Raw genomic sequence first — 17056 nt, 5'->3', positions numbered from 1 at the left:
ATCTATAAATAAGATCCTTTGTCTTCTCTCTACTCATCCTTATAGCCTGGTCTGTTTCCTGCTAGACCCCTCCACTGCTCTGTCTACAATCTCTGCTTGGACTCACTAGACACCATATCTCTCCTCAAGGCTTTTTTTTGCCTGAGCTATTTCCTCTGGCTAGAACACCTTTTCTCTAGGTAGATCTTGGAACTTTCGGATCCTAAAATTTTAGGATCTGCATGCCTAATTCCCTCACTTATGGAATTATGTTCAGAGGTCACCCTTTCAATTAACCATACCCTGACTACCTTGTTGAAAAACACAACAATGCCCCCTCACTCCTTGTATTTCTGCCCTGTTCTATTTTTTTGTATGGCTTTCAATCACTGTCTAGCATACTATATGCCTATTCATGTATTATGTTTATTGTTGTCTCCTTCCTAGAATTTATGATGCACAAGGGCATGGATTTTGTACTATTCGCTAAAGTTTCTCTTCCAAAGGCCAACATAGATTTTCCTTTGTTTCTATGGAACATCTCTTTAAGCTAAGGAGTAGATTTTTTTTTGTTCATATTTTTGATTAATGGAAGTTTATTTCTGTACTATGTATGACTTGAATCAATGTATGACAAGAGTCATAGCTCGTGACCATCATTTTTCAGAAAAATGAAGAAAATGGATTCTTTTTGTTTGTTTGTTTTAAGGAGATACTCAAAGGGAGAAACAGCTGTGTCAAACTGAAGACAGACTAATCTTTTAATTATTGTAGCCTAAGGGCTGGCTGAGAGGTTTTAGAAATATTTGGCTTTGATTTTTTCAGAGACTGGGAATATAACAAAAGTTGTACTTGCAGTTGAGAATTTTTAAAAGTAGGATACAGTGGTTACTTCATATAAGCCTTTGGAAAAATAAAATTATGATTTTGGCATTTTAAAAGAATTTCAAAGCATTGTATTGCATTTTCATTCATGGAGAATTAGGACAATTTATTTGCTTTCCTTTGTTTTAGGATATTGTTAGCCTTTTAAATTCTTTGAGGAAAAGAGAGCAATAGCACATAATCTCAAAGTGATGTAGACTTTAATATGTCACTGAAAGGGTGCTTCAGAGTCCATTATGATTTAACCTCTGAACCCTTGTGTGACTTTGTGTGTTAATGTGTATAATGCCCTGTAAATTTTTCATTTTATTTGAGTTTTTAATTTTTGTTTCAGTTAACATTCTAATCAAGATCATGTATTAAAATATAGTCTGCAAAATACAAAATCACATGTTTTGTTCTTTGTTTTAGCAGCCTCACGTCAAAGCACTCGCAGAGTATCTCTGGAGGAAGTTCTGGAATTACTAGGAACAGGGTTTCTACGTGGGAGTTCAGGATTTCTTCGAGCCAGTGGTGATATGCTGAAAGGAACCAGTTCAGTCAGTAGGGATGTTCGAGTTGGAATTACTCAGGTTAGGATCACAAGTCAGTATCTAAATGTAATTCTCACTGGCCCGTAATGAAAGTTTTAGGATCTGACTCCAGCCAGAAGTGATACTATGTGGGGTCATCACTCATGCTCTTATATTTATAAATAGATATGGTGAGGCCAAAACACTTTTTAAAAAAATATATTTTTATTGATTTCAGGAAGGGAGAGGAGGAGAGAGATAGAAACATCAATGATGAGAGGGAATCATTGATTGGCTGCCTCCTGCACGTTAGACCAAGCCCGCAACCCAGGCATGTGCCCTTGACCAGAAACGAACCTGGGACTCTTGGGTCCACAGGCTGACGCTCTATCCACTGAGCAAACCAGCTAGGGCTAGGCCAAAACGCTTTTTAAAAGCTAGATTACGAGAGAACCTTATTTGCCATAAACAAAGCCACCTAGATCGGCTATTCCACACAGTACTGGTATTTTCAGTTCCTAGTAATGGGATATTTTTGTTTATTTCCTTTGAAACATGAGTATTTTGTTTTTAGGCCTTGTACTTAATGTATCTTGTGGTTTATCATATTTTTCATTGTGTTTATCGTGTGCATGTACAATTCAAGTTTAAGCTATTATGTACATATTATTCAGCCTGGGCAGTATTGTATTTCCATTTTATATGATTTCAACTCCTAAGTAAACATTATAGCATGTTATCTACTTAAGTGCTTAAATTTCTTGTCCTAAACAAAATTTAATAAACTAAACTTGGGAAAAGTATCTTAGAATAAAACGAAACAGAGGCCTCTGCATTCTTTCCTAGAATTATCTTATTTCCTGAATGCCATTATGGTTCAAAACAAGCCTGTATTTTTTAACTTAAAATATACTAATATATATATGGATATATATATATATATATATATATATATATATATATTAGTATATTTTAAGTTAAAATATATATATATATTGATTTCAGAGAGGAGTGAGAGGGAGAGATTAAAAACATCATTGATGAAAGAATCAATTGGCTGCCTCCTGCACATACCCCACTGGGAATGTCCCAGTATAATTAATTGTAAACTAGGTTTTTAAGAAAACAAATTACATAAGAAAACTGTTCTTGTATCTTTGGAGTAAGATAAACCATTAACTTTCTTTTTTTAAAATATGTTTTTATTGAAAGGAAAAGAGATGGAAACATCAATGATGAGAGAGAATCATTGATCAGCTGCCTCCTGCACGTCCCCCCTACATCAAGCTGGCAACCCAGGCATATGCCCTTGACTGGAATTGAACCTGGGACCCTTCAGTCTGCAGGTCGACACTCTATCCACTGAGCCAAACCAGCTAGGGCAACCATTACTTTCTTGAAAATAAAGAGCAGTGATTCATCACTATAAACCTACAGTTATGATATTGAAACACAGTTAATTCTTACAGTGTGTTCATATGTTTTATTGGATTTTCTTGTTCAGAATGTGAAAGAGCTTGAATTCTTTGTTCAAAGAAGCCACAGACACATTTTACATATTAGCTGGCTATGCTGACTGTTCTGAAACCTTTCGGAAAACCAAAATAAAACAGGCATCCTTAATGAAAGACTGCAAACTTCAGTTTGGCTTAGAAAACAAACAAAAAAATAGTGTTGTATTCATATAGCTAAAGTGGCTCTAAATGAGGAAAGATAAAAGAAATATTAATAAATTCTGCATATTTGTGGAAGAGAAAATATTAACATAGAATTGAAATTATTTCATTTTGAAGATAAAACTTCTCTTTCTTTTTTAGGCTTATGTGGTATTTATTTCAACACTAGGAGGAGCATGGCTAGAGAAGAATTTTGCTGCCTTTCTTTCCCATATCCTAAGCCTTGTGTCACAGTCGCACCCTAAAGCCACCCAAGCTCAGGTTGATGCTGTCTGCAGTCGCCGTTGTGTTTCGTTTATCCTTCGAGCTACTATAGGAGGCCTTCTTGGAGAAAAGGCTCAAATTGCTGCTGCCAAGGATATTTGCCAGGCTATATGGAAGTTAAAGAAAGTTGTTGGTATGAATCTACTAAAACCACCTGTTTTAACAGTGCTGAAGGAACTGGCCCTAAGGAAAAGCTGGACAGTATATTACTACTAGTATATTAATACAAAAAACACTAATAATAGACATCATTTGTTTCAGAGTAAAGTAGTCAATATATAAATGATACATAAGTTACCTAACATAGTAATAACTATCATATGTACAAATCTTAAAGACTGATAATATTTCATCAGAATTCATGATCTTACTATAGAAGCTGATGCATTGTTTTTGAAACATTTTTTATCTCAGTTCCTGTACTATTCATCTTGTGTATCGATAAAATTGGAATCTTTTTTTAGTTTTCCATTAGTTCTCTTTCAGTGTCACTTGCTAAGGGAATAAATAATAAGGGATCTATGGTCAGATTGCTTGAACTGATTCGGTAAATGAGTTCAATTCTTTGTTGATGCAAGTCCCCTTTTTCGTATTTCAGTTATATAGATCAAGTGGAGGTACTAATTTTTGCTTTTATACCGTTCCACTCCTAACACTCACCTGCTGTAATCTATTTTAGCAAAGCATTGTTGCATAGTTAATTCTTATACTTTTGTCAGATGCTGTGATGTGTGACGGTAATTTGGAAACCCGGCTTGGCTCCACAGATGTAGCAGCCAGCCAGCATATGCTGGTATGTGCTTTACAAGAACTCGGAAATCTCATACACGGTCTCGGGACCACAGCTGCGCCTTTGCTGCAGGATTCAAGTGCAGGTATCTATTGTTGTGACTCATCTGAACTTGTTTTTATTTTTACTCTAGACAACTTTTTTCCAAGGAAGAAAATCTCCCTCCTACCGTTTATTTCTTATAGATCCCACTGTGTATTTACTAGACATGTTTTATGAAATAGACATAATCAAGATTATTAAAATATATATATATATTTGGGGAGGGTTGCTTTTGCTATTGAAGGTTGTTCTCTATGTCTCTCCTACCATCCTGCTCTTCTCTCTGGGGATAGTTAAGATAATGGAAAAATGAGGAAGTAAACCTGAACTCCTATCTCTCATCTGCAGGGAAAACATTAGTTTTTATATGGTACCAAGTAACTCACTTCCTCAAAGTTTTTGCAAGCAATCTCTGTTTTCTTTCTCTTGAAAATTATTTAATCATTGTGAGAGATAATTCACATTATACAGAGTTCACCCTTTTAAAGTATATAATTCAGTGGTTCTGGTATGTTCAGAGTTGTACAATTACCACCATTATCTAATTCCAGGATGTATTCATCATCCCAAGAAGTCCTGCATCCATTAGCAGTCACTCCCCATTTTCCTTTCCCCAAGCCTTTGACAACCACTGATCAGCTTTTTGTCTCTATGGATTTCCCTATTTGGACGTTTCATGTAAATGGAATCGTATAGTATGTGGTCTATTGTGACTGGCTTCTTTTATGTAGTCACTTTTAAAAATAATTTTTAATGACTTTTGTCCTTTGTGATATGCATTTCCTGTGCACTGAAGCTTTACATTATATTTTGTTTATAAACTCTTTATCCCAGGGCACATATTATTTAAGTAGCAGTTGACATGAACTACTACATGACATGTTTTGATGAAGGTGTATGTTGAATCATTGCAAATGTGGACATTTTTTCTAACTAGTAGTGGTAGTCCACTTTCTTCATAGGTGTTTAGTAGTGCATTGAGGACCTAGCAAATGCTAGAGCTTAACATTTTGTTCTCATATAACAGCAATATGGTAGAAAGGAAGTATATTAATTATGTATATAAATGTGCCAGAAGGGATTTAAAAAAAAGGAGGATGGAGCATGGTGTGTAACATTTCTTCTCAAGGTACTTTTGTTACTTACTGATAATTTTTTAAAAATATATTTTTATTGATTTCAGAGAGGAAGGGAGAGGGAGAGAGATAGAGAAACATCAATGGTAAGAGAGAATCATTGATTGGCTGCCTCTTGCACACCCTACACTGAGGATGGAGTCCGCAACCCACACATGTGCCCTGACCGGGAATTGAACTTTTACCTCCTGGTTCATAGGCCAACAATCAACCACTGAGCCACGCCAGTCTGACAGCTTACTCATAATTTTTAATGCTAGTATCATTAATAATGATCTCAAGATAAAGTAAGCAGAACATTGGCATATTTAGGAAATACAAGTTTTCTTTTTTGTACTGACTTAAGCCAGTTTTCATGAGATACATTAGAAGAAACAATTATTGGATACAAAAGTAATTTATAATTATGTATCACTTTTTAAATTCTGATTTAGCTTTTGATAAAGATAATACATACTTTATCCATGTGACTACTTATTTCTTCGACTGTGTAGCTAAGGCATTGTTTGTTTTTTCTGTTCTTCCAGGCATTCTTGACAGTGTCATTTCAGTTATTCTTCATCCTAGCATTTCTGTTCGGCTAACAGCAGCCTGGTGTCTACACTGCATTGCTGTGGCATTACCTTCTTACCTAACACCGCTCTTGGACCGTTGCCTTGAAAGGCTTACTGTACTTAAGTCTTCACCCGAAGCAGTGACTGGCTTTAGTTTTGCTGTGGCAGCTTTATTGGGAGCAGTGAAACATTGTCCTTTAGGAATTCCTCATGGAAAGGGCAAGGTAATGATTTCATTCTCTACATACAATAATAACATTTTAAGTTTTTTTAAAAAACATCATGGTCTTCTTGAGATAATTCACATTATACAAAGTTCACCCTTTTAAAGTATACAATTCAATGGTTCTGGTATTTTCAGAGTATCACCCAGTCACAGCCATGCAGGACAAATTTCTGAGCAGTCAGCTGTGTATCACTTAAGTGTTAAATATTATCAACATAATTAGTGTGAAAATGGAAGCACTGGTTAAATAATGTCTTACCCACTCTTAAACAGGAACGCTTTCTGTGCTTTTTGTTAAAAGTATCTCCGTTTAATAAAGGAACTTGTTCCTAAAGGCTTTATTTTGCTATTAAATTGCATTGTAGCCTAGCCGGTATGGCTTAGTGGTTGAATGTTGACCTATGAACCAGGAGTTCAGGGTTCAATTCCCAGTCAGGGCACATACCCGGGTTTCAGGCTTGATCCCCAGTAGGGGGCGTGCAGGAGGCAGCCCATCAGTGATTCTCATCATTGATATTTCTGTCTATCCCTCTCCCTTCCTCTCTGAAATCAATAAAAATATTTAAGGTGCATTGTAAAAGACAAATAGAGCTCAAAAGAAATCTTAAACTTCATGTAATAATTTTATAGTTAATATTATTAGTGTTGATATTATTTTGAAATTAAATATAGTTAGATAAAGTAGACACAATGTTCTTAGGAACCAAGACTTTCCATATTTAAAAAACTGCTATTGCTATAGAAGCAAGAAAGTTAAGTAAAAGTCCATATGTTAAATTTTAATCGAAAATATTACTATGAACTTACAGTTTTCTATTTTTGAAAACACTTATATCCTCTGTCCAGTAAAAAGACCTCAAAGCAATGACAACCAAGTAGCAGGGACAACCCCTAGTGCCCAGATTATGGCTCTAAATACCATTTCTAGTAAAGGAACCAGAGCTTCATGGAGGAATGACTGGTTCCAGGTTTGGGGCAGGAAATGCACAGTACAAGCCTGGAATATGTGTCATGATAGAAAACAAGGAAGTAATCACTTATATAATATGTTCATTGTAAAAGGATACAGGTTTCCACTGACCAAAGATGAGATAATGTGTGTGTCATTATAATGACGGAACATGTGGCTTGAAACAAAATATATAGGCCCTCATGAGTTCATAATTATACTAAAAAAAAAGTTCCCCTAAAATTGTGTTGCTGTTCCCAAAATATGATTTTCTGGGCAAATTCATGCTTTTGAAAGGAGCACTTTCAAACAGATAAAATATGTAGAACTTGGTGAATAAATAATCCAGTTTTATTTATTTTTAAAAAAATATATTTTATTGATTTTTTTATAGAGAGGAAGGGAGAGGGATAGAGAGTTAGAAACATCGATGAGAGAGAATCACAAAGCTGCCTCCTGCACACCCCCCACCGGGGACGTGCCCGCAACCACTGCACATGCCCCTGACCGGAATCGAACCTGGGACCTTTCAGTCCGCAGGCCGATGCTCTATCCACTGAGCCAAACCAGTTAGGGCAAATAATCCGGTTTTAATGTGCAAAGAATTTTTAAGAGAACTAAAGAAACAATTTTAATGAAATATAAAACACCAAATATTTGTATCTTTTTGAATAGCTAGCTAGGAATTGCAATTTGTCAGAGAATATTGTTTCAGAATGAAAGCCATCATAACCTGGGCCTTACACACATATAAGTAGTTCTTTTAAAATAAATTTCCACTATTCGTTTAACATTACTTCAAAAATGTCAAAACTATTTTGAGTATTGCCAACACCATTTGAATTAAGGTGACTGACAACTTTGGGAAGTGATATCTTAATTTAAATTTATTATTTTAGTTATATTCTAAACACATTACATCTTGCTAAGTAAAGAATTGCCACTGCATTTATATAGTTAAATTTAATATCCTCAGATCATATTAGGTTAGCCCAGTGGTTGGCAAACCGCGGCTCGCGAGCCACATGCGGCTTGTGAGCCGCGGTTTGCCACTCTGTTGACTAATGAGTTTGCCGACCACTGGGTTAGCCAACAGGATGGTTTGTTTGGTTTGGCCCTCACCCTCTGAGTGTTATCCATTGAGTATAGGCTGCAAGTAGTCCTAAAGTAGCAGTAAGTTGGTTGGCTGTTTTAAAATCCACTAGCCTACCTCTTTAGAAAATTTACATGCCAACTCATAATAGAAATAATTAGTAATAGAGATATTTTCTTAGGCGTATTAGATACTTGTTGGCCTTTGTACTGTACAAGCACGCATTAGTCATAAATGTGAAATATCTGGTTTTTCCTCTCAGTTTATAACACTGCCTATTTCATAGACTTTTAAAATACAACATTTTAATGAATCTCGCTGTACTTTGAAACTTACTTCAATATGAGGTTATTTTGAAAGCTTTTAACCTCTGTAGTATATAGCCACTCAAGTATCAAAATGGTATGCAAAATTTTAGCCCAGCCAATGTGGCTCAGTGATAGAGCATCAACCTATGAACCAAGAGGTCACAGTTCGATTCCCACTCAGGGCATATGCCCAGGTTGCAGGCTCGATCCCCGGTGGGGGCTGTGCAGGAGGCAGCCAATCAATGATTCTCTCTCATCATTGATGTTTCTATCTCTCTCTCCCTCTCCATTTCTTTCTGGTATGCAAAATTTTTAAAAGCAAGATTCCTGTAATGAGGTTTTCTTTGGTAGTTACTATCTAAGATGGTTACTTAAAACTAAAAGTAAGTTCAAATTCTGTACAGCTAATTGTTGTACTATGTTGTTGCACATGCTCTACAAACAATTACAGGGTTTCTGTGTACACTTATACGCCAATTTGAGAGTTAAATTTTCAAGACATTATTATTAGTTGCTGTCATTTGTCCAGTAACCCATAAACTGATATGCTTTTTTTTTGCCTTGTTCTTTTATATGTAAATAGATTATTTTGACATTAGCAGAGGATTTGCTGTGTTCTGCTACTCAAAACAGTCGCCTTTCAGCTCAGCGCACACAAGCTGGATGGTTATTGATTGCTGCTCTGATGACATTAGGTAACAGTCTTGTGGAATGTTTACATAACTATGAACTTGGTGTTTTCTGATGTAAAATATTGTAATGGGTGATTTGACCAGACTAACTTTTAATATATACCAGAATTTAAATATCCACACAAATACTTGTTTTCTAGCCAGTCACCTTAGGAAGCCATATACTTACTCCATTTCCCAAAATGTGTTCTTTTTGGCTTCAACAACAGAAATTTATTGTCTCTCAGTTCTGGAGGCTGGAAGAACAAGATCTGAGGCTTACAGATGGCCACCTTCTTGTCATATCATCACATCGTTGTTTTATTCTCTCTGTGTGTGCATCTCTGTGTCACTCTGTGTATTCTTTCTTTTTTATATTTTAATCTGAATAATTCTTTACTGGCAATTTTTTCAGTAGTTTTTCTTCATTTCCAAATCTTAAATGGCTTCCCATTGCTTATAAAATTAAAACAAAATCTTGTCTAAACCGCTGCATTTAAGTATAATTTTTTTTATTGTTTAAAGTATTACATATGTCTCCTTTTCCCCGATTGACCCTCCCTCCCCACCCCCCCTGCTACTCCAACCCCCAAGGGCAAGCCCCCACTGCCCCAGTGTCTGTGTCCATTGGTTATGCTAATATGCATGCATACAAGTCCTTGGTTGATCTCTAAAACTCCTCCTCCCCTGCCCCTTGTCTCTGGATCTATTTTTGTTCATCAGTTTATGTTGATCATTATATCCCATATATGAGTGAGATCATATAATATTTATCTTTCTCTGACTGGCTTATTTCGCTTAGCATAATGCTCTCCAGTTCATTCCATGCTGTTGCAAATGGTAAGAGTATCTTCTTTTTTATAGCAGCATAGTATTGCATTGTGTAGATTTACCACAGTTTTTTAATATACTCTGCTGATGGCACTTAGGCTGTTTCCAAATCTTAGCTATTACAAATTGTGCTGCTATGAACATAGGGGTGCATATATCCTTCCTGATTGGTGTTTCTTGTTTCTTGGGATATATTCCTAGAAGTGGGATCACTGGGTCAAATGGGAGTTCCATTTTTAAATTTTTGAGTAAACTCCATACTGTTTTCCACAGTGGCTGCACCAGTCTGCATTCCCACCAGCAGTGCAGGAGGGTTCCTTTTTCTCCTCATCCTCGCCAACACTTGTCATTTGTTGATTTGTTGATGATAGCCATTCTGACAGGTGTAAGATGGTACCTCATTGTCGTTTTGATTTGCATCTCTCGGATGATTAGTGACTTTGAGCATGTTTTCATATGTCTCTTGGCCTTGTATATGTCCTCTTTCGAAAAGTGTCTATTTAAATCCTTTGCCCATTTTTTGATTGGATTATCTTCCTTTTGTTAAGTTCTATGAGTTCTCTGTAAATGTTGGAGATTAAACCCTTATCGGTGATAACATTGTCAAATATGTTCTCCCATGCAGTGGGCTTTCTTGTCGTTTTGTTGATGGTTTCTTTTGCTGTGCAGAAGCTTTTTATTTTGATGTAGTCCCATTTGTTTATTTTCTCCTTAGTTTCCATTGTCCTAGGAGCTTTATCAGTAAAGATATTGCTACGACATATGACTGATATTTTGCTGCCTATGGAGTCTTTAAGATTTTTATGGTTTCCCACTTTACATTTAAGTCCTTTAACCATTTTGAGTTTGTTTTTGTGTATGGTGTAAGTTGGTGATCTAGTTTCATTTTTTTGCATGTATCTGATCAAATTTCCCAGCACCATTTATTGAAGAGACTGTCTTGACTCCATTGTATGCTTTTGCCTCCTTTGTCAAATATTAATTGAGCATAATGGCTTGGGTCTATTTCTGGGTTCTCCAAAATGTTTTTAGATCTCTTTATTTAAAATTCTCTTCAAGACCAGTTTATGAACCTTAAATAGGATAAGCCAATTTGATCATCTTTCAGGCTTAACTTTGAATGACTCTGGCTTTTCAAAAAATAATCCATATCCATCATCAGAAAAAAAAAACATTTTCCAAAACATAAGGTAGGCAAGAGAACATACCGTAGCTTACAAATCCATTTCTGTAGTTGTTTTGGGAATTGGTAACACCAATAAGGTAGTTACTTTGAAAGAGATAAGGCTCATTTAAATGATATATTTTTTAAGTTAGTATGTATTTTATGGTCATGACTATTATAGTTATATCCTATGACTTTGAAATTTAATTTTATTACTTAATTACAGTTATAATTTGTTTTAAGTCTCTACTTTAGAGTCATGTGATTTATTGCTAGAATAGAAAAGTGACTGGATTTGACCAATAAATCATTTTGACATCTCTGAAATAATTTGATCTAAAAGGAGCTTAAATTAAAATAATCATAAATGAAGAACCACTTTAAGTAATGTTCTTGAGTTGATAAAAGAGATTTATTGGACTAGATCAGAGTTCAACCTATACACCAAATTTGGCTTGCTGCCTATTTTATACAGCTTACGAGCTAAGAATGGTTTTTACATTTTTAATGGGTTTTTTAAAAAAAACTATTTTGTGACATGAAAATTCTATGAAAATCAGTTTTTAATGTTTGTAAATAAAGTTTTATTAGCGCACAACCATGATCATTTTTTAAAGTATTATTTGTGTCATTTAGGCACTACAGTAGCAAAATTGAGTAATTGCAACAAGACTGTCTGTCTGGCTTTAAAAGACAAAAATGTTTACTGTCTAGCCTTTTACAGAAAATGTTTGTTGGCCCCTGCCATAAATCATTTCACAGTGTGATGAATATAATGTGGTCAGGTCTTTATTTGCCTTTGGTTGGATATTTAATGCCTGCAGTATTGTTATTCTTGATTAATTAAAGGCAAAAATAAACCACTTAATAAATGCATTATTTCAATAAACAAAATATTTTAAAATAAGGTAATTCCATTGGAAGAAGACTACAAGAGACCATTTTTAAAAAAAGAGTAGTAGATATTTTATTACATATTCATAATCAATATACAAAAATGATTAAAATTTTTAATATTTTAATTACTGTGTTTTCTTGGGTTTTATTCTGTTTTCTTCTGCATTATTATTATAATTTTTAGAATGTGTTGCTAGTATCCTAGCAAATTTCAAAGGGGATCAGTGAAGCTTTTGCTATTAAGTATCATTATGAACTCACAGATTTTTATATATTTACTTAGAGGCCTGGTGCACAACATTTGTGCACTGAGGGCAGGGGAGGGGGCATCCCTCAGCCTGGCCTGCACCCTCTCGCAGTCCAGGAGCCCGCGGGGGATGTCCAACTGGCATGAATGGGGGAGAGGCTCCCACCATTGCCACAGGCTGCGCTCACCAGCCGTGAGCCCGACTCAGGGCTTCTGGCTGAGCGGCGCTCCACCTGTGGTCAGTGCATGTCATTGTGACCAGTCATTCCACCATTCAGTCGATTTGCATATTAGCCTTTTATTATATAGGATTATATAGGATGTGTTTCAATCCAGTGTAGTCATTATTCCTTTATATTTATACACATACACATATACACATACACACACACACATACATATGTATGTATGTATATATGTATATGTGTATATATATGTGTGTGTGTATATATATATATTAGTGTGTGTGTGTGTGTGTGTGTGTGTGTGTGTGTGTTTTCATTGATATTAGAAAGAGAAGAAGGAAGAGGGAGAGAATGGGAAACATAGATGAGAGAAACATAGATCGCCTGCCTCCTGCATAACCCTACTGGGGGTCAAGCCCATAACCTGGGCATGTACCCTGACCAGGATTCAAACTATCAACCTTTCCTTACATGGGATGATGCTCAACCCAATGAACCACACTGGCCAGGCATCATTATTCCTTTTGATTCTCAAATTGCTTCACCTTTAATCAATGGGAGAATCTTCAAGTTGCTTCATGTGTTCTTTTAAGATGAAACTAGTATTCTTTGATAACATGGGTTCATAGTTTGACACTCATCCACTGAGCCACACCAACCAGGCTAAATATACTAATATTAGAGACCCGGTGCACAAAATTCGTGCACTGGGGGTGGGGGTGTCCCTTGCCCAGCCTGCACCCTCTCCAATCTGGGATCCTTCTCACAATCCGGGACTGCTGGCTCCTAACCACTCCTCTGCCTGCCTGCCTGCCTGATTGCCCCTAACCGCCTCTGCCTGCCAGCCTGATCACCCCCTAACTGCTGGCCTGATTAATACCTAACTGCTTCCCTGCTGGCCCAATCGCCCCCAACTGCCCTCCCCTGCATGCCTGATCTTGCCCCCAACTGCCCTTCCCTGCTGGCCTGATTGCCCCTAACAGCCTCTGCCTGCCTGATCACCCCTAATTGCCCTCCCCTGCATGCCTGATCTTGCCCCCAACTGCCCTCCTCTGCTGGCCAATTTGGTTCTGATTGGTCAGTTTCTATGCAAGTCAGCATCAGAAGCTCCGCCTCCTAGGCAGCCATTGGCTCCTAACAGTTCACCCAGATTTGGTTCTGATTGGTCGGTTTCTATGCCAGTCAGCATCAAAAGCTCTGCCTCCTAGGCAGCCATTGGCTCCTCACACTTCACCTGGATTTGGTTCTGATTGGTCAGTTTCTATGCCAGTCAGTGTCTCTGGGCCTATCAACAGGGCCTGATCAGAAAGGTGGGGCTGATTAGTAGCCCCAGTGGAGGCCTGGAGAGAAATGGAGGCACAGCTGCTGGAGAGAGAGAAAGAGGCAAGTGCTGATCAATAGCTGACATAGAGGCTACATATTAGACGCTGCTTCTCTCTTCAGGCCTCTCTCTGGGCCTTATTTGCAGCCCTCTCAGCAGTCAGTGCTGGGTCGCCATGGCAACCCAGCGCTGATTACAGGACTGACTTCCCGTTGGTCAAGCCTCCAGTGGTGACGGACCAAGGTTTTTTATATATTAGGATTCTTTTTTTTTTTTTAAATTTAATAAATCTTTATTGTTCAGATTATTACAATTGTTCCTCTTTTTTCCCCCATAGCTCCCCTTCACCTGTTTCTATCCCCGCTCTGCCCTTCCCCCCCCCCCCGCCACTGTTCTCATCCATAGGTGTACGATTTTTGTCCAGTTTCTTCCCGCATCCCCACACCCCTTTCCCCCCGAGAATTGTCAGTCCACTCCCTTTCTATGCCCCTGATTCTATTATATTCACCAGTTTATTCCTTTCAACAGATTTTTTTTTATTCCCTTGATTTTTAGATTCACTTGTTGATAGATAGGTATTTGTTGTTCATAATTTTTATCTTTACCTTTTTTCTTCTTCTTCTTAAAGAATACCTTTCAGCATTTCATATAATACTGGTTTGGTGGTGATGAACTCCTTTAGCTTTTTCTTATCTGTGAAGCTCTTTATCTGCCCTTCAATTCTGAATGATAGCTTTGCTGGGTAGACTAATCTTGGTTGTAGGTTCTTGCTATTCATCACTTTGAATATTTCTTGCCACTCCCGTCTGGCCTGCATAGTTTCTTTTGAGAAATCGCTGACAGTTGTATGGATGCTTCCTTGTAGGTAACTAACTGTTTTTCTCTTGCTGCTTTTAATATTCTCTCTCTTTGTCTTTTGCTCTTGGCATTTTAATTATGATGTGTCTTGGTGTGGTCCTCTTTGGATTTCTTTTGTTTGGGGTTATCTGCGCTTCCTGGACTTGTAAGTCTATTTCTTTCACCAGGTGGGGGAAGTTTTCTGTCATTATTTCTTCAGATAGGTTTTCAGTATCTTGCTCGCTCTCTTCTTCTGGCACCCCCATAATTCTGATGTTGGTACACTTGAAGTTGTCCCAGAGGCTCCTTACACTATCTTCATATTTTTGGATTCTTTTTTCTTTCCCGGTTGAGTGTTTTGCTTCTTTGTATTTCACATCTTTGACTTGATTCTTGCGATCCTCTAGTCTGCTGTTAGATCTCTGTATAATATTTTTTATTTCAGTCAGTGTATGCTTAATATCTAGTTGGTCCTTTTTCATATCCTCGAGGGTCTTCCTAAATTTATCGGCCTTTTCTAGAAAATTCTTGAAAAACCTTATAACCGTGGTTTTGAACTCTATATTCAGTCGTTTGCTTTCCTCCATTTCTTTCATTTGTGATCTGTTTCTTTTTCTCCGCATTTTGGTTGCTTCCCTGAGTTGATAGAGTGGCTTTGTGTGCTAGGTGTCCTATAGGGCCCAGTGGCTCAACCTCCCCAGTTACCTGAGGTGGACACTCTTGATGCACCCCTTTGTGGGCTGTGTGCACAGTCTTGTTGTAGTTAAGCCTTGATTATTGTTGGTATCACTGGGAGGAATTGACCTCCAGGCCAATTGGCTGTGAGGATCAGCTGTGTCTATGCTGGGAGAACTTCTGTGCTGGAGACACCCTTATGAGACGAAGACTTGCAAAAGCCTCTGTGCTCAGCTTGAATGGGGCGGAGTCTCAGGGCGGAGCAGACAGCATTGGTTTCCCATCAGCCCTGCCCTAATAGGCCCCTGTGTCTCAGTGTCCCGTGGTAATCGCTGCAAGCACCTCTGAGAGAAAGCCGCCCTCGAGTTCCACCCGTGGCCAGACAGTCCAGTTTCTCCCCAAATGAGTCTCGGTCCCCAGAGTCTCACCCGGAACTGGAGTTCAGTGCAGTCAGGAGCTTTTGTCTCCCTTCCACTTGAGAAAGCCAACCGTGTACTCAGTTGCCCGCCCTCTCCGCGTGCACGTGTCTCAGAATCTCTGCCTCTTGCAGCTCCTCGGAGTCTCAGTGTGCTTTTCTCTTTCCTTCTAGTTGTAGAATTTACACTCAGCCAGCCTTCCTGTGGTTCTGGATGATGTCTGTTTTGTCTTTTAGTTGTAGTTTTGAAATTGTTGTTCGAGGCAGCAGTTTAGGTGTTTACCTATGCCGCCATCTTGGTTTCTCCTATATTAGGATTCTTGATGTGAAAAGACTTGCTCTTGTTTATGTTTGTAATTATCATAAACTAATTTTTATCAACTTAGTTCATGTATGTCTCTGAGATAACATCTTGATACCTCTAGGAAAGAGATGCTACATTGTTCACTATTGAGTTAATGAGATATCTTAGTATAATAGCAAATATTTATGAAACTTTTGTCAACTATGAGCATTCCCAGTGACCCCATGCTTTTATTAACTAAATTGTACTTTTAGAATTTTCTCTATCCCCACAGCCCGTGGTATATGAGTGGGCTGATGTTCACACATGGCATTCACGCACACAAACCTCTTACAGTCATTTATTCTTAATTACTCTACTCTGTTTTCCTTTTTTTATTCCAATTCTAGGTTTTTTGAGTTTTTTTAGTACTATTTCATCAAAGAAAGTAGTGAGCAAAGAGTGTTGATTCATCTTGTTTTGAATTAACAATGGCCTTTTCCTAAAAAGCAAATTAGAAGGAAAAAATGGAAAAATTAATTATATTTTAATCTAGTAAATTGCATGCATTAAAAAAAGATTGGTTTGCGCCCTGGCCGGTGTGGCTCAGTGGATAGAGCATCGGCCTGCGGACTGGAGGGTCCCAGGTTCGATTCCAGTCAAGGGCACATACCTTGGTTGCGGGCACATCCCCAGTAGGGGGTGTGCAGGAGGCAACTGATCGATGTTTCTCTCTCATTGATGTTTCTAACTCCTCCTCTGTATAAAAAATCAATAAAATAAATTTTAAAAAAAAAGATTGGTTTGCAAATGCCCGTTCCTTTTACCATACAGCTCACTTCTTCATATGTAAATGAGGCAATTTTTTAATGATAATTGCGTAATGTCAGCCATTATGTAAATGCTTTTCATGAGTCATACACTTTTCTATATAAACTCTTGTAAGTCTAGGAAACTGTCCAGTGAGATAAATACTATTGTAATTCCCTTTTATAGATGAGGAAATTGAGGCAGACAATGGTTGAGTAACTTAACCAAGTTTACACAGCAAGTGGATGGAGTCAGGATGTTAACCTGTGTTCTCATTCCAGAGTTCAGTGCAGTTTTTGCTATGC

At 37.6% G+C, this 17056-nt stretch overlaps 1 protein-coding gene across 1 annotated transcript in view; it reads left to right on the top strand.

The window, feature by feature from the left end:
• Positions 1-17056, top strand: part of HEATR5A (HEAT repeat containing 5A) — a 106495-nt gene that overhangs the window by 28260 nt on the left and 61179 nt on the right. Inside the window, exons 7-11 of the mRNA XM_054716519.1 lie at positions 1276-1436; positions 3194-3449; positions 4036-4191; positions 5812-6062; positions 8998-9109. Coding sequence (XP_054572494.1) covers positions 1276-1436; positions 3194-3449; positions 4036-4191; positions 5812-6062; positions 8998-9109 — 936 coding nt within the window. The remainder of the gene's footprint in view (positions 1-1275; positions 1437-3193; positions 3450-4035; positions 4192-5811; positions 6063-8997; positions 9110-17056) is intronic.

Source organism: Eptesicus fuscus, chromosome 5 (assembly GCF_027574615.1).
Source record: "Eptesicus fuscus isolate TK198812 chromosome 5, DD_ASM_mEF_20220401, whole genome shotgun sequence".
Lineage (NCBI taxonomy): Eukaryota > Metazoa > Chordata > Mammalia > Chiroptera > Vespertilionidae > Eptesicus > Eptesicus fuscus.
This window is presented reverse-complemented; position numbering and strand designations above follow the sequence as displayed.